A 25,178-nucleotide genomic window follows, 5' to 3' on the forward strand; every position below is an offset into this window, starting at 1 on the left:
CAGCATACAACAATTTCTGCACTATTCTAACCCTGGCGTGGTGTGGTGTAATGTTCTCTCAAATTTTTCTTGAGCTTGATGAAAGCCAGTTAATATTGAAATCACACAGAAGATATCCCTCTTTGTTGATATCACATAAATTATCAAGCATTTCACACATATTATCGAGATACTGACTATTAGCACTTAGTGGTCTATAGCAGCTTCCCACAAGAATGGGCTTTAAGTGAGGCAGATGAACCTGTAGCCATATTACTTCAACAGTATTTAAAATGAGATCATCTTTAAGCTTTACAGGAATGTGTCTCTGAATATAGACCGCAACACCGCCCCCATAGGCATTTCTGTCTTTTCTGTAGATGTTATAACCATGTATTACTACCACTGTATCATCAGATGTATTATCTAAGTGAGTTTCAGAGATAGTCAAAATATGAATGTCATCTGTTACTAGCAAGTTATTGACTTCATGAACCTTGTTTCTTAGGCTACATATGTTAATGTGGGCTATTTTTAGCACTTTTCTGGGATGCTTGAATGTTTTTATTGCTTTACTGGGGAGCTTATCAGAAGTAGAAGTATGTTATTTACATTTGAGCTGATAGTGCAGGGTGAGCTGCACACAGTGGACTTCGTACTAAGGCACACCGCCTCAGTGCTAACAGTAAGACTCTGGTTCATAGGCATATGATTACTGCATACAATAGCTGTAGGATCAACAGAGGCATTCAGGGAAGTTAGGGGGACATCAATTAAGTTACTTACATTGTGTCTGCCAACGCCCTTGGGATAATGTACATTTGCTGCAGCATAATGACAACTCAGCGACACAATGGTAGGGATTAACTGAGCTGGTCTTGGGTCATTGATAACTCATTGTCTCAACGCAGCCTTGCGTAGGGGCATAGAGCAGTAGAGTAGAGGCACTTACAGAAGTTGCACACATGGGGAACATATTTAGTAGCCTAGGGTCCGGGAAAAATTGGCCTTTTATAAATGCATTTCATGCAATTCTACGTCATTTTACATGACTGGAGAGGTTGGCATAATCTTTTTAATACTGCACAAATGTCACGGATTCTGCCGAGGCTGCTCCTCCTCCTTGCTCGGGCAGGCTTCGGCGTTCGTTGTCACCGGAGTACTAGCTGCTACCGATCCATGTTTCTATGTTCTACTTGTTTTGTCTGATTGTTCACACCTGTTTGCCATTATGTCTTGATTTCTTCCCTATTTAACCCTCTGGCTCCCACAGTGTTTTGTGCGTGTTTGTTATTGTATGGTTGTCGTCTGGTGAGCGGGTTTGTTCCTCCCTGCGTGGAGGTTATGTTCTTTACGTTTACTACGAGTAAAGTACGTTTGCGAATGTCTATTCCACCTCAGACAGGGGAAGAGGAGTGCGCAGGATTTTGCACTGGACTTCAGGACTCTGGCTGCCAGTGCAGGATGGAATGAGAGGGCCCTGATCGACCACTACCGATGCAGCCTAAGGGAGGACGTTCGTCGGGAACTGGCCTGCAGGGACACCAACCTTAACCTGGACCAACTGGTGGACATGTCAATCAGGCTGGATAACCTGTTGGCAACCCGCGGACGTCCGGATCAGGGGCCGTCCATTCCATCCCCCAGCACCTCCGACCCTACTTCTATGGAGCTCGGAGGTGCTGCACTTAGGGAGACCGGGAGAGGGGCCGTCCCCTGCACCAACTGTGGCCGCAGAGGACACACTGCTGGTCGGTGCTGGGGAGGGTTTTCGGGAGTCGAGGCAGTAGGCAGAGCACTGGTAGACCGTCTCAGGTGAGTAGGCACCCTACTCACCCAGAGCTTCCTGTTGCACATATGTGTATTGATATTGTATTTCCAGAGTTTTCCCCTCATTCCCAGCATAAGGCGCTAGTAGATTCAGGCGCAGCTGGGAATTTTATTGATCGTCAGTTTTCACGGCGTTTAGGGATTCCTATTGTGCCTGTTGATGTGCCCTTCCTTGTACATGCATTAGATAGTCGCCCTTTAGAGTCAGGCCTGATTAGGGAGGTCACAGCTCCACTCTGGATGAGGATTCAGGAGGGTCATGAGGAGAAACTTAGTCTCTATCTGATTGATTCTCCTGCGTTTCCAATGGTGTTGGGGCTTCCCTGGTTAACTTCTCATGACCCCACGATTTCATGGCAACAGAGGGCTCTCAAGGGATGGTCAAGTCAGTGCTCTGGGAGGTGTGTAGGGGTTTCCATAGGGGCAACTACGGTGGAAAGTCCAAACCAGGTCTCCACCATGCACATTCCCCCCAAATATGCAGATTTGGCTCTAACCTTCTGTAAAAAGAGGCCGACTCAATTACCACCCCATCGACAGGGGGATTGTGCAATAAATCTCCAGGTAGGTGCTGCACTTCCCCGGAGTCACGTGTATCCTCTGTCACAGGAAGAGACGGCGGCTATGGAAACATATGTCTCCGAATCTCTGGGGCAGGGATACATTCGGCCTTCCACTTCACCTGTCTCCTCAAGTTTCTTTTTTGTGAAGAAGAAGGATGGTGGTTTACACACGTGCATTGACTACGGTAGTCTTAATCAGATCCCAGTTAAGTACAGCTATCCACTACCTCTAATTGCTAGTATGACGGAGTCATTGCATGGGGCGCGCTTCTTCACGAAATTGGATCTCAGGAGCGCGTACAACCTGGTGTTATCCGGGAGGGAGATGAGTGGAAGACGGCATTCAGTACCACATCTGGACCCTATGAGTACCTCGTCATGCCGTACGGGTTGATGAATGCTCCATCAGTCTTCCAATCATTTGTTGATGAGATTTTCAGGGACCTGCACGGATAGGGTGTAAGGGTGTATATTGATGACATTCTTATATACTCCACTACACGGGCCGAGCATGTGTCCCTGGTGCGTAAGGTGCTTGGTCGACTGTTGGAGCATGACCTGTATGTCAAGGCGGAGAATTGTTTGTTCTTTCAAGAGTCCATCTCCTTCCTAGGGCACCACCTGTCCGCGTCAGGGGTGGAAATGGAGATTGACCGCATTTCGGCCGTGCGTAATTGGCCGACTCCAACCACGGTGAAGGAGGTGCAGCGATTCTTGGGGTTTGCCAACTACTACCGGAGGTTTATCCGGGGCTTTGGTCAGGTAGCGGCTCCCATTACCTCCTTGCTGAAGGGGGGACCGGTGCGACTGCGGTGGTCAGCTGAGGCGGACAGGGCTTTTGGTCACCTGAAGGACCTGTTTACCTCGGCTCCAGTGCTGGCTCATCCGGATCCCTCCTTGGCCTTCACAGTTGAGGTGGACGCGTCCGAGGCTGGGATAGAAGCTGTACTGTCTCAGCGCTCAGGTACGCCACCAAAACTCTGCCCCTGTGCTTTCTTTTCGAAGAAGCTCAGCCCGGCGGAGCGCAACTATGATGTGGGGGACCAGGAGCTGTTAGCTGTGGTTAAAGCTCTGAAAGTGTGAAGGCATTGGCTTGAGGTGGCTAAACACCCTTTTCTCATTTTGACTGACCACCGCAATCTGGAGTACATCCAGGCGGCGAGGAGATTGAACCCTCGCCAGGCAAGGTGGGCCATGTTTTTCACCCGTTTTGTTTTCACCCTTTCTTACAGGCCAGGTTCCCAGAACGCTAAGGCAGATGCTCTGTCCCGACTGTCTGACATGGAGGAGAGGTCCATGGAGCCCACTCCCATACTTCCGGGGTCGTGTCTGGTGGCACCGGTGGTATGGGAGGTTGACGCGGACATCGAGCGGGCGTTGCGTACCGAGCCTATTCCCCCCCAGTGTCCAGAGGGTCTTATGTACGTGCCGCTAGAGGTCCGCGATCGGTTGATCTATTGGGCTCACACGTCACCCTCCTCTGGTCATCCTGGCATCGGTCGGACAGTGCACTGTCTTAGTGGGAAGTACTGGTGGCCCACTTTAGCCAAGGATGTGAGGGTTTATGTTTCCTCCTGCTCGGTGTGCGCCCAGTGTAAGGCCCCTAGACACCTGCCCAAAGGGAAATTACAACCCCTACCCATTCCACAACGACCGTTGTCCCACCTATCGGTGGATTTCGTTACAGATCTTCCCCCGTCACAAGGGAACACCACGATCCTGGTCGTTGTGGATCGGTTTTCTAAGTCCTGCCATCTCATTCCTATGCCCGGTCTCCCTACGGCCCTACAGACTGCGGAGGCTCTATTTACACACGTCTTCCGGCACTACGGGGTACCTGAGGATATAGTGTCTGATTGGGGTTCCCAGTTCACCTCACGGGTCTGGAGGGCATTCATGGAACGTCTGGGGATCTCGGTCAGCCTGACCTCAGGGTTTCACCCCGAGAGTAATGGGCAGGTGGAGAGAGTAAACCAGGATGTGGGTAGGTTTCTGCGGTCTTATTGCCAGGACCGGCGGGGGGAGTGGTCAGTGTTCATTCCCTGGGCAGAGATGGCCCAAAACTCCCTCCGCCACTCCTCCACTAACCTTTCTCCATTCCAGTGTGTATTGGGTTATCAGCCGGTCCTGGCACCATGGCATCAGAGCCAGATCGAGGCACCTGCGGTGGACGAATGGTTTCGGCGCTCGGAAGAGACCTGGAACGCTGCCCATGTACGCCTGCAGCGGGCAATCAGGTGACAAAAGGCGAGCGCCGACCGCCACCGCAGTGAGGCCCCGGTGTATGCACTGGGGGATCGGGTCTGGCTCTCGACCCGAAACCTGCCCCTGCCCTGCCGGAAGCTGGGTCGGCGGTTAGTGGGGCCATTTAAAGTCCTGAGGAGATTGAACGAGGTATGTTATAGGTTACAGCTTCCTCCTGAGTATCTTATTAACCCCTCGTTCCATGTGTCTCTCCTCAGGCCGGTGGTAGCTGGTCCACTCCAGGAGTCTGAGATACAGGAGGTTCCTCCACCCCCACTGGACATCGAGGGGGCACCGGCGTACTCGGTCCGTTCCATCCTGGATTCGAGGCGTCGGGTGGGGGGCCTGCAGTATCTCATGGAGTGGGAGGGGTACGGTCCGGAGGAACGGTGCTGGGTCCCTAGGAGGGACATCCTCGATCCCTCCATGTTGAGGGATTTCCACCGTAGTCATCCGACTCGCCCCGCGCCTCGTCCTCCTGGCCGTCCCCGAGGCCGGTGTCGGCGCACGGCTGGGGCCGTGCGTCAAGGAGGGGGTACTGTCATGGATTCTGCCGAGGCTGCTCCTCCTCCTTGCTCTGGCAGGCTTCGGCGTTCATCGTCACCGGAGTACTAGCTGCTACTGATCCATGTTTCTATGTTCTACTTGTTTTGTCTGATTGTTCACACCTGTTTCCCATTATGTCTTGATTTCTTCCCTATTTAACCCTCTGGCTCCCACTGTGTTTTGTGCGTGTTTGTTATTGTATGGTTGTCGTCTGGTGAGCTGGTTTGTTCCTCCCTGCGTGGAGGTTATGTTCTTTACATTTACTACGAGTAAAGTACGTTTTCGATTAGCTCTGTGTCCTGCGCCTGACTTCGTCCTACCGCATCACACTGACAGCCTGACAACAAAGTAATTGTAATAACAGGCTACTTTGACACTGACAAACTGAGATCAATAAATAAAATAAAAATGACCTTATCTTAAAATCCATGAATAGTCTAGGCCTAGATGTATGGAGACATATTGTAGGCTACAATATGAGGAGGAAATTATAGTCCTAAAAATGCTTTCCCGTTTCACTGACTCACCCAATGATGTGCAGCTCATTCCTTTGTGATAGCCCACGTGGCGCTCATGCCAAAAGCCTATCTCTCTCTTGTTTTACTTTGTAAAACAATATATGGAAGTTGATCAAATATTTTGGTAGCCTACAGAAGACAGATTAGTCTTCTCTTTTCAGCAGGAGCCATTTGCTTTCCAAACTGTGTTTTCCCGCTAATGTATTTGAAATATTGCGAAAGGCCTGTTGTCTGCATGCTGTTTGTTTACTGACAGATTTGTTGGGCTACATCCACAGCTAGGCTATTTAAAACAAAGAAGCTATTGGTCCTCTGTGGCTAAATGATAGGCCTTCTCATGGTGTAGTAGGCTATTCTGAATTATTTCATTTATTTTTGAAAAGACAGCAATGATTCTATAACTTTGGCTAATTTATTTGTATTTATCAGGGGTGCTGCAGCTCCACCGGAACCCTTCGCAGGGCTATGATTCTATTAGGAAATAAATGATGAAGTGCAACTCTGGAGAGATGATAGTTGCAGGCTCATGTCTATCAGAGCAGGGAGAGGGAGAGAGATCATAGAAAATGAATCTCATTCTAGTTCTGTGAAAGATACAGGCGCGCTTCTCAAACAACGACTGCACGCGTTGGTCTCAAACATACTGTTCCAGTAGGATCTGGCTCAAATTAAGCACTGGTTATGGGTAAAAGTCCACAATGAAACTGACATTAAATGTGGAGAATGATACATTTGCATCTGTTGGCCATAAATTAGCCTATTAATTGCTATGCCTATGTAGGCTACTGTAGCCTACCATTTAATACAATAAATACGTTGAAATGATAATATCAATGGAGTCATTGAAAATCAATTTGTGCCACTTGTGTAGCCTACCTGGAGCTGGCAAACAGATTTAATAAATAGCCTATAACTTCAGTTTATTGTTGTTGTAGCCTTGTGTTATTATACAATTATTAATGGACATGTTTAGTTAATGAAATTGGAAGTTATCAATTGTGATCATAGTCACAATTCTATCGCAATTGCCGATCAGCTGTTGTTAGAATGCATTAGATTGAAGGCAACAGTCAGTCAGATTAGGCTACAGGTAAATAAAACACTGGCTGTTGTTGACAAGCACATGCCTATTCAGTTCCTATCTATATTTTTACATTTGATTCAGTGATTGAAAGTATGACCCCAGGAAGCACTTCTTACCTCGAAATTGCCACTCTGTTCATGTTGAATAAATTAGTCTATCATTTTGAACTAAGCAAACTGCTAAATCGTTCATTTTACATCTTGCCTAGGCTACTGTAGGCTGTCTGAAATTAGATATAGGCCTATCAGGTTACCTGCATCTAGCTAACCAAACCATGACAAAGTTGAATTACAATCATAAACCCAGGTTTGAGTCAGTAGACCTAGCCTATTCCTGTTGAATGACAAGTCAATCTCCCTAATAGGCCATTTATAACGGTTTGTAGTCTTAACATCTGGCACATAATAACGGCACAATTGCCAGAAAATAGCCTAACATTCGTTTTTGAAGTTTAATAAGGGCTAATTATTTTTTCTGTTGATACAGTTCAAATTCCTTTATTAGTTACATTAGCTCGCAATATTTATTATGTTGATGGAAAACCACATTTTGCTTCTTAGTTTGTTAGAAGTTAAGTCAAGATTCCTTCTTAATTCGCTCAATAACGTTATGGAAAAAGGGTTTATTAGCTAAATGTGGCAACTCCTCTCTTGCTGGGAAGAAAAACATGTTGGTCTAGTTTTCAGGCCTTGTGGGTGGGTTTTGAGTAGTCATTGGGCTAGACATTTTAGCTTGACCTAGCAACCCTGGCTGGCATAGTGTTTAGTTCATTACCAAGTGCAGCTCGCAAGCTACTGCTGTGAACACAGATTTCTGTTTTGGACATTATTTCCTTTCTGACTAATTTATTCATCACTGTGCATGAATACCAGAACTGTAATTTCCAGAAATGTAACTGTATTCGGAAAGTCTTCAGACCACTTTACTCTTTCCACATTTTGTTACGTTACAGCCTTATTCTAAAATTGATTAAATTGTTTCCCTCATCAATCTACACACAAAATCCCATAATGACAAAGCAAAAAAAGTTTTTTATTAATTTTTGTACAAAAACAAACAAAAAAACTACGGAAATATCGCATTTACATAAGTATTCAGACCCTTTACTCAGTACTTTGTCTTCTTGGGTATAACGCTACAAGCTTAGCACACCTGTATTTGGGGAGTTTGTCACATTCTTCTCTGCAGATCGGCTCAAGCTCTGTCAGGTTGGATGCACAGCTATTTTCAGGTCTCTCCAGAGATGTTCGATTGGATTCAAGTCCGGGCTCTGGCTGGGCCACTCAAGGACATTCAGAGACTTGTCCCAAAGCCACTCCTGCGTATTCTTGGCTGTGTGCTTAGGGCAACTGTCCTGTTGGAAGGTGAACCTTCGCCCCCAGTCTGAGGTCCTGAGCACTCTGGAGCAGGTTTTCATCAAGGATCTCTCTGTACTTTGCTCTGTTAATCTTTCCCTCAATCCTGACTAGTGTCCCAGTACCTGCAGCTGAAAAACATCCACACAGCATGATGCTGCCACAACCATGCTTCACCGTGGGGATGATGCCAGGTTTCCTCCAGACGTGACGCTTGGCATTTAGGCCAAATAGTTCAATCTTGGTTTCATCAGACCAGAGAATCTTGTTTCTCATGGTCTTAGAGTCTTTAGGTGTCTTTTGGCAAACTCCAAGTGGGCTGTCATGTGCCTTTTACTGAGGAGTGGCTTCCGCTTGGCCACTCTACAATAAAGGCCTGATTGGTGGAGTGCTGCAGAGATCATTATTACAGAATGAAGTATCTTGTTTTTATGCTATCTATCTAACATTATTAGCTACATTTGTGACATCTTGTATTTATAACTGGACAGTTAATTGGATAATCACAGCTGAGTGACGTGGCACAGAATTGCAAACATTGTTCATCTCCAATCAACATTAAATAACCCTAAACTGAGGAACTGTCCCTCTCACTTCTCTCTAATAGGAATACAATCTCCATAACTTCACCTACTCAATCAGTGTAGAAATTCCAGAGGCATCACCCTCTAATTCAGTATTGATTGATATAATTATTTATGCATGTAATTAATTATGTTGCTAGATGTTTAAATTCACTTTTCCTATCTTTATTTTGCGTTTTGTTTTCGGTTGTGGCCTGGCATATCCAGGTAACTGCCAAAATAAAGGAAACACCGGCATTAAGTGTCTTAATAGAGCATTGGGCCACCACGAGTCAGAACAGCTTCAATGCATCTTGGCATTTGTGATTGACATATATTATTATCACAATCAATAAAAGACATTAGTCTTTTTGTCTGTGTCTTTTTACCTTTTCACTGCCGCCCTGTGTTGTCTTTGACTTGAACTCCATCTTGCACTTGAATACATCTTCTCCCTCTCAGATAAGTCTTTTAAATGTACCTTTCCTTCTTCCTTTCTTATAGCATTTTTCCCCCTTATTTAAAAAAAAATATTCTTGATATCACACAGGGGCAGTTTTTATCCTCTATGTCTTTCTGCTGTACTTTTCGGCATGTTGGCACATAATGGATGTCCCTGTCCTTCAATAACTCTACAAATAATCCAAAATAGAAATTATTATCTATGATTTTAATGAACACTGCTCAAAAAAATAAAGGGAACACATAAACAACACAATGTAACTCCAAGTCAATCACACTTCTGTGAAATCAAACTGTCCACTTAGGAAGCAACACTGATTGACAATAAATTTCACATGCTGTTGTGCAAATGGAATAGACAACAGGTGGAAATTATAGGCAATTAGCAAGACACCCCCAATAAAGGACTGGTTTTGCATGTGGTGACCACAGACCACTTCTCAGTTCCTATGTTTCCTGGATGATGTTTTGGTCACTTTTGAATGCTGGCGGTGCTTTCACTCTAGTGGTAGCATGAGACGGAGTCTACAAACCACACAAGTGGCTCAGGAAGTGCAGCTCATCCAGGATGGCACATCAATGCGAGCTGTGGCAAGAAGGTTTGCTGTGTCTGTCAGCGTAGTGTCCAGAGCATGGAGGCGCTACCAGGAGACAGGCCAGTACATCAGGAGACGTGGAGGAGGCCGTAGGAGGGCAACAACCCAGCAGCAGGACTGCTACCTCCGCCTTTGTGCAAGGAGGAGGAGGAGGAGCACTGCCAGAGCCCTGCAAAATGACCTCCAGCAGGCCACAAATGTGCATGTGTCTGCTCAAACTTACCAAACAGACTCCATGAGGGTGGTATGAGGGCCCGACGTCCACAGGTGGGGGTTGTGCTTACAGCCCAACACCGTGCAGGACGTTTGGCATTTGCCAGAGAACACCAAGATTGGCAAATTCACCACTGGCGCCCTGTGCTCTTCACAGATGAAAGCAGGTTCACACTGAGCACGTGACAGACGTGACAGACGCCGTGGAGAACGTTCTACTGCCTGCAACATCCTCCAGCATGACCAGTTTGGCGGTGGGTCAGTCATGGTGTGGGGTGGCATTTCTTTGGGGGGCCGCACAGCCCTCCATGTGCTCGCCAGAGGTAGCCTGACTGCCATTAGGTACCGAGATGAGATCCTTAGACCCCTTGTGAGACCATATGCTGGTGTGGTTGGCCCTGGGTTCCTCCTAATGTAAGACAATGCTAGACCTCATGTGGCTGGAGTGTGTCAGCAGTTCCTGCAAGAGGAAGGCATTGATGCTATGGACTGGCCCGCCCGTTCCCCAGACCTGAATCCAATTGAGCACATCTGGGACATCATGTCTCGCTCCATCCACCAATGCCACGTTGCACCACAGACTGTCCAGGAGTTGGCGGATGCTTTAGTCCAGGTCTGGGAGGAGATCCCTCAGGAGACCATCCGCCACCTCATCAGGAGCATGTCCAGGCATTGTAGGGAGGTCATACAGGCACGTGGAGGCCACTCACACTACTGAGCCTCATTTTGACTTGTTTTAAGGACATTACATCAAAGTTGGATCAGCCTGTAGTGTGGTTTTCCACTTTAATTTTGAGGGTGACTCCAAATCCAGACCTCCATGGGTTGATAAATTTGATTTCCATTGATAATTTTTGTGTGATTTTGTTGTCAGCACATTCAACTATGTAAAGAAAAATGTATTTAATAAGATTATTTCATTCATTCAGATCTAGGATGTGTTATTTTAGTGTTCCCATTATTTTTTTGAGCAGTGTAGATCATCATATCAGATGTTTTTTTTCAATCAATGTAAAGAAAAACAGTGTCAATAGACTTATTTTGGACTTTAATGAATCCCAATGGCTAGAATATCCTTTGGACAAATGTATATCCCCCAAAAAACATTTTAGTTTAGTCCCAAAACCAAACTTTATATATTTAAAGTATTATATGTTTGGTATTGGCACTTCTTAGAAATACATGAAGATTTACTAACTTGTTCACTGATTTTCTTAAAATGGGGGTTGCAATCCCATTTTCTGATTTTAATTGTAGGGGTGTGGCTTAAGGCACATTCATTCTACAGTCTTTTAATGTGTGTGTTTTGGTAGTGACATCAAAAGTGGGGCCAACATTTTTCAGAGGAAAATTCATTAGATCAGTATCTTTCAATTTAATAATAGAACAACTCAGATGGAGACCTGCATAGACACAGGTGTAAACACACCCAATCACAGACGCAATGCCATGCAAAGCAGACTCACTCTTTTTCCAGTAGCTGCTTAACAGTGAGGTAGGCCCAAAGCCTCTGGATGTGGTTGTCAGACCTGGTTTCAATGGGCTCCTTCGTTGGTATTGTCTCAGAGTACATCACCTTATTGTTTTTCTGAAATAATCAAGGCATCCTTACATCACAATACTAAACATTGACTTTATTGTATATTTTTATATTTGGCTGAACTATCTCTAAAGTACTCATATGGGGTGATATTTTTATCAACATTTAATTTTGTATTGCTTTCAAAATCAAAAGAACATACAAAACAAGGAACAGGACAGTGTGGAGTGATCTGACCTATGAACTGGTGAAGGAGGCTGAGTAGAGGTGACCTCACCGATATGGCTATGACCTCTGCAGTGAACGTCTCTATGTTGTTGTCGGTGATCTGACCAGACACCACGATCTCGGAGCCGTTGTAGTACTGGCTGAAGTTGGTCTGGGTCAGGTTAGTCCCACCCACATACACCATCTGCACATCCGTCAATAAGGGTGTGGCCACCTCTTCATAAAAGCCCTGTCAATCATACAGTACAGTCAGCCTAGCGGTTAAGAGCGTTGGGCCAGTAACCGAGTTGCTGGTTCGAATCCCAGATCCAACTAGGTGAAAAATCTGTCAATGTGCCCTTGAGTAAGGCACTTAACCCTAATTGCTCCTGTAAATCACTCTGGATAAGAGCGTCTGCTAAATGACTAAAATGTAAATGTCCAGAGGCCATTAGTCCCGGCCCCTGCTCCCCCTAGTTTCTTCTCACATAATCTACATTTAGGAAATCAGGAAACAACAGTCAAGCCTACTTCGATGAGATACGATCTTATTGCACTTTAAAGGTTGGTTCGGCCCTTTAATATTCCAGATAATTAATTTGGGACCATTTTTGATCATTAGTGTTTTATGAATTTTGTTGAGAAACAGTATGTAAGAAATAATTCAAATCCATTGTAGTGCAGGGACTGTAGTGTGAATACACTGCCTCACAGTGTGTGTTCCCTTACCTGCAGCTGCAGAGCAGCATCAGAGTCCTCATATATTCTGCGTCCCACACCGCTGTTCTCCAGTGCCATCTTCTCCAGGAACTCAAAGTTGACATCCATTCCAAAGCCGAGACAGTAGAGAGGGAATTTCTTACCAATGGCTTCCTTTACATTCTTGTGGATCTTGTCCAGGTTGGTCTCACCTGAGGAAAGTGAGATTGCCTTTCATTGTGTGTGTGTGTGTGTGTGTGTCCGTGTGTGTGTGTGTGTGTGTGTGTGTGTGTACCTGTGGTTGGGTCTCCATCAGTGAGTAGTATGAGGAGGGAGGCTGAGCCCTCTCGTGGGTTTCGTTTCAGCATGGCTGTGCCCTCCAACACAGCAGCATTGATGTCGGTGGCTAAGAAGAGAAGAGAGAGGACAATACATCTATGTATTAGCTCCTGTTGTCACTGACTAAACTATTGTTCATATCTCCCATTATTTTACCCTTTTGTGCACTTTGGTTGTATTTACACAGCCACCCTAAGAACCCAAATGTGATTTTCTTTATATATCCAATGTTTTTTGTTTACTGTCCATTTCTAGTAACTCTTCCTTTAAACATTTTGGGGTGGTTTACATTTGACATTTTAGTCATTTAGCAGACGCTCTTATCCAGAGCGACTTACAGTTAGTGAGTGCATACATTTTCATACTGGCCCCCCGTGGGAAACTAACCCACAACCCAGGCGTTGCAAGCGCCATGCTCTACCAACTGAGCTACAGGGTCATGGTAACGGCAGGTCATGTACAAAAAACCCACTTCAGTTTAAAAAAATCTGATCTGAGCGTCTACATATGCAGTTGGTATAAATCAGAAGTTAAATGATGAGATTCCATGTGGTTATCGCTGTTTACACATTAGGAAAAATGAATTGGATCTGAATTGGGCTGCCTGTGTAAACACAGCTTTTAAGACTTACAAAATTGTGATACACTGTAATTGTACTGTTGGCTTTGGAAACCATTGAAAATAGGGAAGAGGATCAAGTAAGTAAATAATAATTGTACCTCCTCTGTCGTGAATGTGTCGTGCAAAGCTCTTGGCAGCCTCCAGGTTTTCCTGGTTGGCCGGCAGCAGCTCCTTCTTCCAGGTAGACACAGAGTAGTCGAAGGTGATTAGGCCAAAGTGGTCATCATCTGCCAGGTCTACCAGGATCTTCAACAAGGCCTCACGGGTCTGACAGATCACAGTGCATCAAAATGCAATCAACCAATCAATAAATATTAATTGTCCCATGCATTGAATAGGAATATGTGGTGTATGTGTACATTGATAAATCGTTAAGCCTTTAGCGTCATTACAGCAGGCAACACAACAAACCTGCTCCATTTTCCTGCCATGCATAGAGCCACTCCGATCGATGATGAAGACTACATTCTTTGGTATGCGTGGTAGGTCACTGGGAGCAAAGTGATGGACAAAATACCCTTTTGACTCCTGAAGAGAGAATCAGAGATGGTGATGAAAAGACAGGGTAGAGATGAAGAAATGAATGACAGGAAGAGGGTGGAGGAAGTGTACCTTGAGATCTCCCATGGACGTGTTCCTGTAGACGTCATAGACAATGACCAGGTCTCCGTTCAGGCCCTGCTCTCCACAGCTGTCACACTGGCTCTGCTGCTCCTTGCTGGGGTAGAAATGTACCCAGGCCTGGGGAGAGGGTGGTAGTTTAGGCTTCTGCTTTTAAAAACACAGCCTGCTTTAGCTTAACTCTTTAGCATGAGCTAATTCTTATTAGCGTTAACATGCACAGAGATGTGAAAATCACTGTGGTGCGAAGAATAGGTTTTGAAATTATGCATGTCTACATCTTTTTGAAGGTGGCAATCCCCCTAGCTCATCTTAATGTGATATATGTTATGTATTGACTGGACTTGCCATTTTGGTTAGCTCTACATGACTCTGGTGTGGACATTACCTCACTAGAAGCGTGTGTTTTGGTGATGGCATTAGCCAGCGCTTTGGTGCTCAGCCCTCCTTTTATGTCCAGGAAGTTAATGCCTGGTCGCTCATTGATGTACACGTCAATCTGGCCATAAGGAAGAGAAAGAAAACATAACATCAACATCAAACATACATTCACTAGGAGGAGTATTACTGTTCCTGAATACATGCCTTGATAATGCTAATAACTCATCAATCAATGTGTGCTCTCTCTCTCTCTCTCTCTCTCTCTCTCTCTCTCTCTCTCTCTCTCTCTCTCTCACCTTGAAGTCAGCGACAGGCTGCATGGGTCGAGCATGGATCAGCAGTTCGTACTTGCCCAGTCGGCGTTTCAGCAGCTCCTCATAGGTCAGTTCAAAGGTCACCTTACTGAGCGCGGCCACAGTCACAGACGTCTTAAACTCCTCAAGGGTCCTCCCCACAGAACTGAGGAGACATAAAGAGACAGTCTAGCAAACATCAACACACACATATTGTAGATACTAGACAGAGATACACAGAGGGGCCCCTTCGGCAGCGGAGAGAAAAATCTGCAGTTTTAAAGTTCATTTCGTGAAATTCTACACATTTTTGCCATTGGTCTTAAAGAAAATGTTGCAGTTTTAAATCACATTTTCTGTAATGTCACACATTTTGCCATGGGGCTAAGAGAACATTTTGCTGTTTTAAAATGAATGTCCTGCAATTCTACACATTTTTACGATGGGGTAGAGAGATTGTCATTTTAAAGCTAATTTCCAACAATTCTGCACATGTTGCCATGACTTATGCCATGTTCATATAATATTTGAGTTAGAGAGACTAACAAAATAAATGGGGGACCCTGGAGGTCAGGGCTCCTGGAGATCAAGGCCCCTAGGCACATGCCCTGCGTGCCTGGTCAGAAATTTGGCCATGATTACAGTCCTACAAGGTTTAGATTGCTAGGTTAGTTTGTCTAGCCAGTAATCTAAAACATTTGAGCTGACATGAGGGGTATACTACAAAGCAGCATCAATGAGTTAGCCAGTTAACTTTGCTAAACAACCACAAATAACTATTCATTTTCTGGTTCATTAAGCAAGCTAAACTTATATATGTGTTTTTCGTTGTTCGGTCACTTAGAACATGCCAATTTCAAGCTTATCTAAACGGTATATACAGTACCAGTCAAAAGTTTGGACACACCTACTCATTCAAGGGGTTTTCTTTACTTTGACTATTTTCTACATTGTAGAATAATAGTGAAGAGATCAAAACTATGAAATAACACATATGGAATCATGTAGCAACCAAAAAAGTGTTAAACAAATCAAAATATATTTTATTTTTGAGATTCTTCAAATAGCCACCCTTGCCTTGATGACAGCTTTGCACACTCCTGGCATTCTCTCAACCAGCTTCACCTGGAATGCTTTTCCAACAGTCTTGAAGGAGTTCCCACATATGCTAAACACTTGTTGGCTGCTTTTCCTTCACTCTGCCGTCCGACTCATCCCAAACCATCTCAATTGGGTTGAGGTCGGGGGATTGTGGAGGCCAGGTCATCTGATGCAGCACTCCATCACTCTCTTTCTTGGTAAAATAGCCCTTACACAGCCTGGAGGTGTGTTGGGTCATTGTCCTGTTGAAAACCAAATGATAGTCCCACTAAGCCCAAACCAGATGGGATGGCGTATGACTGCAGAATGCTGTGGTAGCCATGCTGGTTAAGTGTGCCTTGAATTCTAAATAAATCACAGACAGTGTCACCAGCAAAGCACCCCCACACCATAACACCTCCTCCTCCATGCTTTACAGTGGGAACCACACATGCGGAGATCATCCGTTCACCCACACCTTGTCTCATAAAGCCATGTCGGTTGGAACCAAAAATCTCCAATTTGGACTCCAGACCAAAGGACACATTTCCACCGGTCTGATGTCCATTGCTCGTGTTTCTTGGCCCAAGCAAGTCTCTTCTTCTTATTGGTGTCCTTTAGTAGTGGTTTCTTTGCAGCAATTCGATCATGAAGGCCTGATTCACACAGTCTCCTCTGAACAGTTGATGTTGAGATGTGTCTGTTACTTGAACTCTGTGAAGCATTTATTTGGGCTGCAATTTCTGAGACTGGTAACTCTAATGAACTTATCCTCTGCATCAGAGGTAACTCTGGGTCTTCCATTCCTGTGGCGGTCCTCATGAGAGCCACTTTCATCATAGTGCTTGAAGGTTTTTGCAACTGCACTTGAAGAAACTTTCAAAGTTCTTGACATTTGCCATATTGACCGACCTTCATGTCTTAAAGTAATAATGGACTGTTGTTTCTCTTTGCTTATTTGAGCTGTTCTTGCCATAATATGGACTTGGTCTTTTACCAAATAGGGCTATCTTCTGTATACCCCCCTACCTTGTCACAACACAACTGATTGGCTCAAACGCATTAAGAAGGAAAGACATTCCACACATTAACTTTTAAGAAGGCACACCTGTTAATTGAAATGCATTCCAGATTACTACCTCCTGAAGCTGGTTGAGAGAATGCCAAGAGTGTAAAAAAGCTGTCATCAAGGCAAAGGGTGGCTATTTGAAGAATCTCAAATATAAAATAGATTTTGATTTGTTTAACACTTTTTTGGTTACTACATGATTCCATATGTGTTATTTTATAGTTTTGATGTCTTCACTATTATTCTACAATGTAAAAAATAGTAAAAACAAAGAAAACCCCTTGAATGAGTAGGTGTGTCCAAACTTTTGACTGGTAGTGTATATATATTTCAGATTATTTAGGTAAATTAGCTGGCTAACTCATTGATCCTGCTTTGTAGTATACCCCTATCAGTGATGTAGTGGTAAAAAAGATAGGTGGGTAAACTCTGATTGCCGGTCGCAGCGAAAAAAGTAACGCTCCCTATACTTTCAACGCATTTTTCCTCAAAAGGTGGGTAAACTGTGTTTACTTGCATTTTCCCTCCACTACACCACTGACCCCTATGGGTAATTGAGTGACTATCAGTGACTTACATAACATTAGGAAAACTGCTGATGCACTACCATTTTTTAAAATTGAACCTCGTGTATTATACTATTCTAACTCTCAACAGCAGGTTGAGACCCTGACTGAGTTCCACAAACAAGTGGCCGCTTATGCCGCTTATTGGCTAGGGCCGGCCCTGCACACACACCCACACACACCTGACTATGCCAGCACTTTGGCCACGAGACACTGCCTGAGTGTACTGCTGCTGAGCCTCCTCCTTCTGTTTCACAACCCCATCATACGTCTGCCCATCAATGGTCCTGAGGAAGAGAGAGTTTTTTTTTACAGGTCTATATGCAAACATTTGTGTAAGCTATATGTAAGACAGTAGAGATATCTGCTCAATAGGGATACATTCATGTCGACCCACATTTTGAATGTACTGATGAAGGCCGTCTTGGGAATTTTGACATGGAATTCTATTTCCTGTGACTGGTCGATCCGATTGGCCACTCGGCTGGTGATGGTAGTGGTTGCATAGCGACTGGTCACTGTGGAGTTGACGTGAAAGCTGTAGATGTCCCAGTCCCTGTTCTATAAATGATCAGGAAACACCATCAACACTGTTTACTATCAGACAACATTTTAACACAGATGCAGTCTGTTAGCATTTCATGATTGCATTAATAATTGTTGCATCCCAATTTAGCATTTAAGAGTTGCATTTTAGAATTAGCTCTGATAACCCTCCATAATACTGTGGCATGCTGAGGCATGACCTGCCCAGAAAACAAGACTGCATCTGTACACACACACACACACACACACACACACACACACACACACACACACACACACACACTCACTCACTCACTCACTCACTCACTCACTCACTCACTCACTCACTCACTCAGTCACACACACACCACACACACACACAAGCAATCGCACCATTTACGCATAAATAATAACCAGTAGAATTCAAGATGAGTATATCTGAAACCTGATTGGGCTCGGACTGGTTACACCTACTTTTTGTTTGACTGCCCTCTAGACTAATGCACTCTCAAAAGAGAAAAAAGCATTGACCAGTTGGTCCTTCACCCCAGACGTGATATGATAACATGTTGCTGTTTGTCTAGCAAGGAGACATGGTGTTTGGGGCTGATAGGACAGCGAAGGGAAACAGCAACCAGGACTATAGCTCAATCTAACCCCTAACACTTTAGGGGATCTTGAGCTCGCCTACCTTGTGCTCTCTGCGCATCCAAAACTGTGGTCAAAAGACACATCTGAGCGGATGTAACCACGCACACACAAAGTCACAATCACATGCATGCTAATCAACACAACAAAACACATTATCATCCCTGACAGAGTGCCCTCCCCCTTCTGACCCTTTGTCCTGTGTGTGACCCTACCTTATTGTTCGGTGCCGTGGTAACGCAGGCCAGTAGCAGTCCAATGAGGCCGACTCGTACTGTGACTCCCTCCATCATGACCTCAGCAGAAATGAAGCCCCATAAAACACACACAGCCTTTTAAAGAGGAGCACAGTGTGCTATTGGCCAGCAACCAGAGAGCAGGGGCGTCATTTCAGCTAAACCTAGGGTATGGCAAAGTGATTGAGGGACGTTAGAGATAGTTTCGCGAGCCAATGCTAACTAGCATTATCCAAAGCGACTTACAGTCATGCGTGCATACATTTTTTTTTGTGTATGGGTGGTCCCGGGGATCAAACCCACTACCTTGGCGTTACAAGCGCCGTGCTCTACCAGCTGAGCTACAGAGGACCTTATTCTAAAATTCTAAAATTGATTAAATTAATTGTTTTTCTCATCAATCTACAAACAATACCCCCTAATGACAAAGCAAAATCAGATTTGTAGATATGTTTGCAAATGTATTACAAATATGAAAAAGAAATACCTTATTTACATAAGTATTCAGACCATTTGCTATGAGACTCGAAATTGAGCTCAGGTGCATCCTGTTTCCATTGATCATCCTTGAGATGTTTCTACAACTTTATTGGAGTCCACCTGTGGTAAATTCAATTGATTGGACATGATTTGGAAAGGCACACACCGGTCTATATAAGGTCCCACAGTTGACAGTGCATGTCAGAGCAAAAAACAAGCCATGAAGTTGAAGGAATTGTCCATAGAGCTCAGAGACAGGATTGTGGCGCAGTGGTCTCCCGAGTGGTGCAGTGGTCTAAGGCACTGCATCGCAGTGCTAGCTGTGCCACTAGAGATTCTGGTTCAAATCCAGGCTCTGTCGTAGCCGGACGTGACCGGGAGACCCATGGGGCGGCGCACAATTGGCCCAGCGTCGTCCAGGGTAGGGGAGGGAATGCCCGGCAGGGATGTAGCTCAGTTGGTAGAGCATGGTGTTTGCAACGCCAGGGTTGTGGGTTCGATTCCCACGGGGGGCCAGTATAAAAAAATTTATGCACTCACTAACTGTAAGTCGCTCTGGATAAGAGCGTCTGCTAAATGACTAAAATGTAAATGTAAATGTGTCGAGGCACAGATCTGGGGAAGGGTACAAGAACATTTCTGCAGCATTGAAGGTCCCCAAGAACACAGTGGCCTCCATCATTCTTAAATGGAAGAAGTTTGGAACCACCAAGACTCTTCCTAGAGCTGGCTGCTCAGCCAAACTGAAGAATTGGGGGAGAAGGGCCTTGGTCAGGGAGGTGACCAAGAACCCAATGACAGAGCTCCAGAGTTCCTCTGTGGAGATGGGAGAACCTTCCAGAATGACAACCATCTCTGCAGCACTCCACTAGTCAGGCCTTTATGGTAGAGTGACCAGACGGAAGCCACTCCTCAGTAAAATGCACAAGACACCCCGCTTGGAGTTTGCCAAAAGGCACCTAAAGGACTCTCAGACCATGAGAAACAAGATTCTCTGGTCTGATGAAACAAAGATTGAACTCTGTGGCCTGAATGCCAAGCGTCACGTCTGGAGGACGTCTGGCATCATCCCTACGGTGAAGCATGGTGGTGGCAGCAATCATGCTGTGGGTGTATTTTTCAGCGGCAGGGACTGGGAGACTAGTCAGGATTGAGGGAAAGATGAACGGAGCAAAGTACAGAGAGATCCTTGATGAAAACCAGCTCCAGAGTGCTCAGGACCTCAGACTGGGGCGAAGGTTCACCTTCCAACAGAACAATGACCCTAAGCACACAGCCAAGACAATGCAGGAGTGGCTTCGGGACAAGTCTCTGAATTTCCTTGAGTGGCCCAGCCAGAGTTCGGACTTGAACCCGATCGAACATCTCTGGAGAGACCTGAAAATAGCTGTGCAGCGACGCTCCCCATCCAACCTGACAGAGCTTGAGAGGATCTGCAGAGAAGAATGTGACAAACTCCCCAAATACATGTGCCTTTTACTGAGGAGTGGCTTGTATCGTCATACCCAAGAAGACTCAAGGCTGTAATCGCTGCCAAAGCTGCTTCAACAAAGTACTGAGTAAAAGGTCTGAATACTTATGTAAATGTGATATCTTGTTTATTTTATTAAAAAACTGTTTTTGCTTTGTCATGGGGTACTGTGTTTAGATTGATGAGGGAAAAAAACGATTTAATCAATTTTAGAATAAGGCTGTAATGTAACAAAATTTGGAAAAAGTCAAGGTGTCTGAATACTTTCCGAATGCACTGTATCTCTCTAAGAAGTGGGCGGGGAGGGGTGATCAACTATACCTCTCCTCATTCCACTGAACACTACACCCCCACACCAAAGAGAGTACAGTATGACGATAGGCTAAAACTGCTTTTCCAATAGAAATCCCCGATTACACTTGTAGGCGATGTCTAGCAATGTGTAGAAAAACATCGTCATATCTAACGGTCAGAGTAATAACATGTTCAACTACTTAAGATATTTGCTCGAATCTAGGTTGTGCCTTTAGATTTCGAGAACATTAACAACTAAGGATGAATTTTTCACTTCTCTCATTGACTTGTCAAACCCCAAACCCCTGCCTGGTCTGTTTGGTCTGTTTCGAAAGCATTCCCTGAAGTCTCGAGTTATTGTGCCTTTGGGTTTATAAACTCTGTGCCCACACCACCCTTCCTTTTATTTTATTTCCGGTGATCAAATCACTGCTAATGGGAAGTCTGCTGGACACTGATTATGGGAAGTCTGCTGGAACATGGCAGAAAATTATGGAATGCCATTTGTGACTTGTCAAAAAAGATACACGTCAAATAACACTACTTAACGTGTCAAATAAGCTTGTTGACCAATCAGGACCTGAATATCACTACAGGTCACATAATAATTGAACACGTTCATACATTCTTTTTACATAGTTATCACACATTGATTACACTATTACTTGTATTTCATATGTCACAGTAATTCACCAATTCGTATGCTATGATGCTGGTAGTGTTTTGTCTCATGCACATGCCGCTGCTGCACAAGGCAGACACACACTTCCCCAAGCTTTAGGACAGTGCTGGTCAGGAGAAAAGCTAGCTAGCTGATGGATGCAAACAATATTCTCCCCCAAAAACATAGCAAAATGACATCAACTGTTTCAGTAGCTAAAATACCCTTAATTTATAAGACAGTTTTGTATCTGGTTGATGATGGTCGGACCATGTCCAATCAACCCACACTAGATGAAGCTAGCTATCTGCTTATAACATTAGCTTGGTGCAACAGAGCTAAGTAGCTGGCTAGCTTGTTTAGTTAGTTATCTAGCTAGCTAGCTAGTTATTTTCATGAACTGAAGTTTGATTTCGATAGGAGAACAACAAGTCGCTGCCTAGCTAATACTTAGTCATGTATTCCTAAATCATTGCTAAGAATATTGAAAATTATTGCAGTTTCTGGTCATTCACTTCCAATTTGAAACTGCAGTAAAAGTGCAATTATTGCAGTCGACTGTGGTATTTTGAATAAGTGGAGTTACACTGCAAAATTACTGCAGTGAAAAAATGTTATTTTGGATGCAGTATTTGTAGCATAATGCAGTTATTCTGCACTTGAACTACAATCTTCTCATAAGGGTTGTTTTCAGGCTGGTTGCATTGGTGCTAGCTAGGTACAAATTTGCTAATAACATCTGTATCAAAGATATTTGTGAGTGACTTTGTCATAATGCAAACTGAAGTCAATTTAGTAGAGAGACAGCCACCTCCAGTTTCCAAACTGTCATCAGTGTTAACAGAATGGTTGATTATTCTGTATTTTGACTTGCTAGGATGAATCAGGTGCAACTGCTTGAGATGTGGCTGGCTGGCAGGCAGAAGCAGCAGGATCACCATCCTTTCTTCCCTGGATGGTTGCATGTCAGGGATAATGTTGGACTACCAAGTATTTTTTTTTTTATCCTGCTCGTTTGATCCTGATCTTATTTCAAATGCTCACACAGCTGTTTTCCCATTCGGTCGAACAAATAATGGCTTATACTGACTGACTGTAGTGGTGGAGCTTGGTTTGCGCATGCACATTCAATGCATACAACATTCTGTAATAGAATTTTGTTATTTGACGAGTCAAATTAAAAGCTTATTTGACGCGCCAAATAGTGTTTTCTGCCATGTACCTTTTTTTACATGCAAAGATCCAAACGGCGTTCCATAGAAAATTGAGGTGAGGAAACAACTGATCGTAGGACTACTAATCACCAAATAACCAAGGCTTCAGGAACAGCCCCAGGTAGCCTACAAAAGCAAGGTCAAAGAAGTAAACAGGAGTGCTGTGCCAGTAGTCACAAGAAGGCCTTTGTTGAAAGACTGGCAAGTGCGGCGGAGAAAGCTGCAGCCCTGGGAGACCTGGGCGCTGTATACAAGATCAACATGCGTCTCTGTAAGCAAAAACACCAATCAATCTGCTCCTGTGAAAGACAAGAACGGTAACACCATTAGCTCTGAGCGTGAGAAAGCAGCCAGATAGGTCCAACACTTTCAAAAGGTGTTCAACCTTCCTGACCCAGAACAATTAGCCAATCTCCCAACAACTGATAATGTCTTTGACATTGACACCAGTCCTCCTAATGTGGCCAAGGTTAGAACCGCCATCAAAAGTCTGAAGAGCGGCAAGGCATGTGCCATAAACTCAAGCCATGCTGAGATGCTGAAGGGAGACATCACAACAACTACTAAAGTTCTGACCGACCTCATTAAAAACATCTGGTAGAGTGACACCATTCCTGATGACTGGTCGAAAGGCCTCATAGTGAAAATTCCACCAAAAAGGCGTTCTCAAGAACTGTGATAACTGGCGAGGAATTAACTTACTGTTCATAGCAAGCAAGGTTTTAGGCAGAGTTTTCCTCAATGCATGGAAGCAGCCATTGACATGACTCTGGAAAGAAAGTGGATCTATGGACCAGATCTTTGCACTGCGAAACATTATAGAACAATGCTTACTGTCACGACTTCCGCCGAGGCTGCCTCCCCTCCTTGTTCGGGAAGGTTTCGGCGTTCGTCGTCACCGGCTTACTAGCTACTGCCGCTCCCATTCTCATCACTCCACTTGTCTTGTCTTGTCAATCACACACACCTGGTGCTCATCCCCTAATTAGTCTGTGTATAAGTGTTCCCTCTGCCCCCTTGTCTTTGTGAGTGATTGTTCTATGTGGGAGGAGAGTAGCTCGGTTGAGATACTCTCTCATTTATTTTGCCAGGGTTGATTTTCCCCTGTGTCATTACATTTATTGTATTTTCTGAGAATGTGTTTGGTCAGAGAGGATTGTTTCCCCTGTACCTGTTTCGCTTGCCGTTGTAGGCGCATTGTATGTCTGGAAGGAATAAATCTGCATCCGGTTATTTTATTCCAGCGCCTGACTCCGTCCATCATTCACTACAGAATCACTCACCCGCTGATATGGAGTCAGCAGGAGAAGACCGCATACCTAGAGTCGTGGCAAGGGTCCAGGAGCATTCCACGATGCTGGCCAGCTTAGGGGAAACAATGGATCGGGTTCTTCAGGTCGTCCAACGCCTGGAGAGGAGAGGACCCGATCTGTCGAGACCAACTGGCCAACCAGATCCAGCCACCTACACCCCAGCATCCGGAGATATCCCGGCCACCGGCGTTTGATGGGACGGCAGCGCGCTGTAAAGGATTCCTTCTCCAACTGGAGCTGTATTTCTACAGCATCAGGCCGGCGCCATTGGAGCAGGAGAAGGTATCCGTCCTCGTTTCCTGCCTCCAGCTGAGGCAGGGGACGAGGACCGCACAGGACTATGCGCTGGAGTTCCGGATGCTTGCAGCAGGGTCCGGGTGGAACGAGCGGGCCCTGATCGACCATTTCCGGTGCCACCGACGGGAGGACGTCCGACGGGAGCTAGCCTGCCGGGATGCCATGCTATCGTTCTCCCAACTGGTGGACATGGCCGTCCAGCTGGACAATCTGCTGGCAGCCAGAGGATGTCCTGGTAGGGGTCTGCCCGTTCCCACCCCAGATGACTCGGATCCTGAGCAGATGGAGCTGGGTGGAGCCGCCGGTCGAGAGAGCGGAGGAGGACAGTGCCACTCTGGTGGCACGAAGGGACAATACACCTCATGTCGCAGTCAACGTTCTTTTGGGTCTGGAGGCGGTAGGCAGGGCACTCACACATCACCCCAGGTATCGAACACCCACACTTGTTCAGAACCTTTTGCGGTGCACTGTACCCTATCTATCTCCTTTCCCAATCACATGGTAGTTCCCCAGTGTAAGGCGCTAGTCGATTCAGGCGCTGCTGGGAACTGTATGGACAGGGCATTTGCACGCCGTCAAGGCATTTCATTGGTTCCCCTATCCATTCCACTCTCCACTAGAGCCCTTGATAGTCGACCATTAGGGTCCGGGTTAGTTAAGGAGATTACT

At 45.2% G+C, this 25,178-nt stretch overlaps 1 protein-coding gene across 2 annotated transcripts in view; it reads right to left on the reverse strand.

The window, feature by feature from the left end:
* Nucleotides 1-18,864, reverse strand: part of LOC121578068 (inter-alpha-trypsin inhibitor heavy chain H3) — a 46,732-nt gene extending 27,868 nt beyond the window's left edge. The window contains exons 1-13 of one of the 2 annotated variants that reach the window (XM_041892157.1): nucleotides 18,759-18,864; nucleotides 17,768-17,931; nucleotides 17,553-17,657; nucleotides 14,659-14,821; nucleotides 14,370-14,480; nucleotides 13,973-14,101; nucleotides 13,772-13,888; nucleotides 13,459-13,627; nucleotides 12,695-12,805; nucleotides 12,430-12,611; nucleotides 11,771-11,950; nucleotides 11,420-11,541; nucleotides 9,072-9,197 (exon numbers count right to left, since the gene is read on the reverse strand). In XM_041892157.1, coding sequence (XP_041748091.1) covers nucleotides 9,072-9,197; nucleotides 11,420-11,541; nucleotides 11,771-11,950; nucleotides 12,430-12,611; nucleotides 12,695-12,805; nucleotides 13,459-13,627; nucleotides 13,772-13,888; nucleotides 13,973-14,101; nucleotides 14,370-14,480; nucleotides 14,659-14,821; nucleotides 17,553-17,657; nucleotides 17,768-17,931; nucleotides 18,759-18,836 — 1,757 coding nt within the window. In that variant the 5' untranslated portion in view covers nucleotides 18,837-18,864. The remainder of the gene's footprint in view (nucleotides 1-9,071; nucleotides 9,198-11,419; nucleotides 11,542-11,770; nucleotides 11,951-12,429; nucleotides 12,612-12,694; nucleotides 12,806-13,458; nucleotides 13,628-13,771; nucleotides 13,889-13,972; nucleotides 14,102-14,369; nucleotides 14,481-14,658; nucleotides 14,822-17,552; nucleotides 17,658-17,767; nucleotides 17,932-18,758) is intronic. The other variant, XM_041892158.1, reaches the window with a different exon arrangement.
* Nucleotides 18,865-25,178: the final 6,314 nt, after the last annotated feature.

This window comes from Coregonus clupeaformis, chromosome 12 (assembly GCF_020615455.1).
Source record: "Coregonus clupeaformis isolate EN_2021a chromosome 12, ASM2061545v1, whole genome shotgun sequence".
Lineage (NCBI taxonomy): Eukaryota > Metazoa > Chordata > Actinopteri > Salmoniformes > Salmonidae > Coregonus > Coregonus clupeaformis.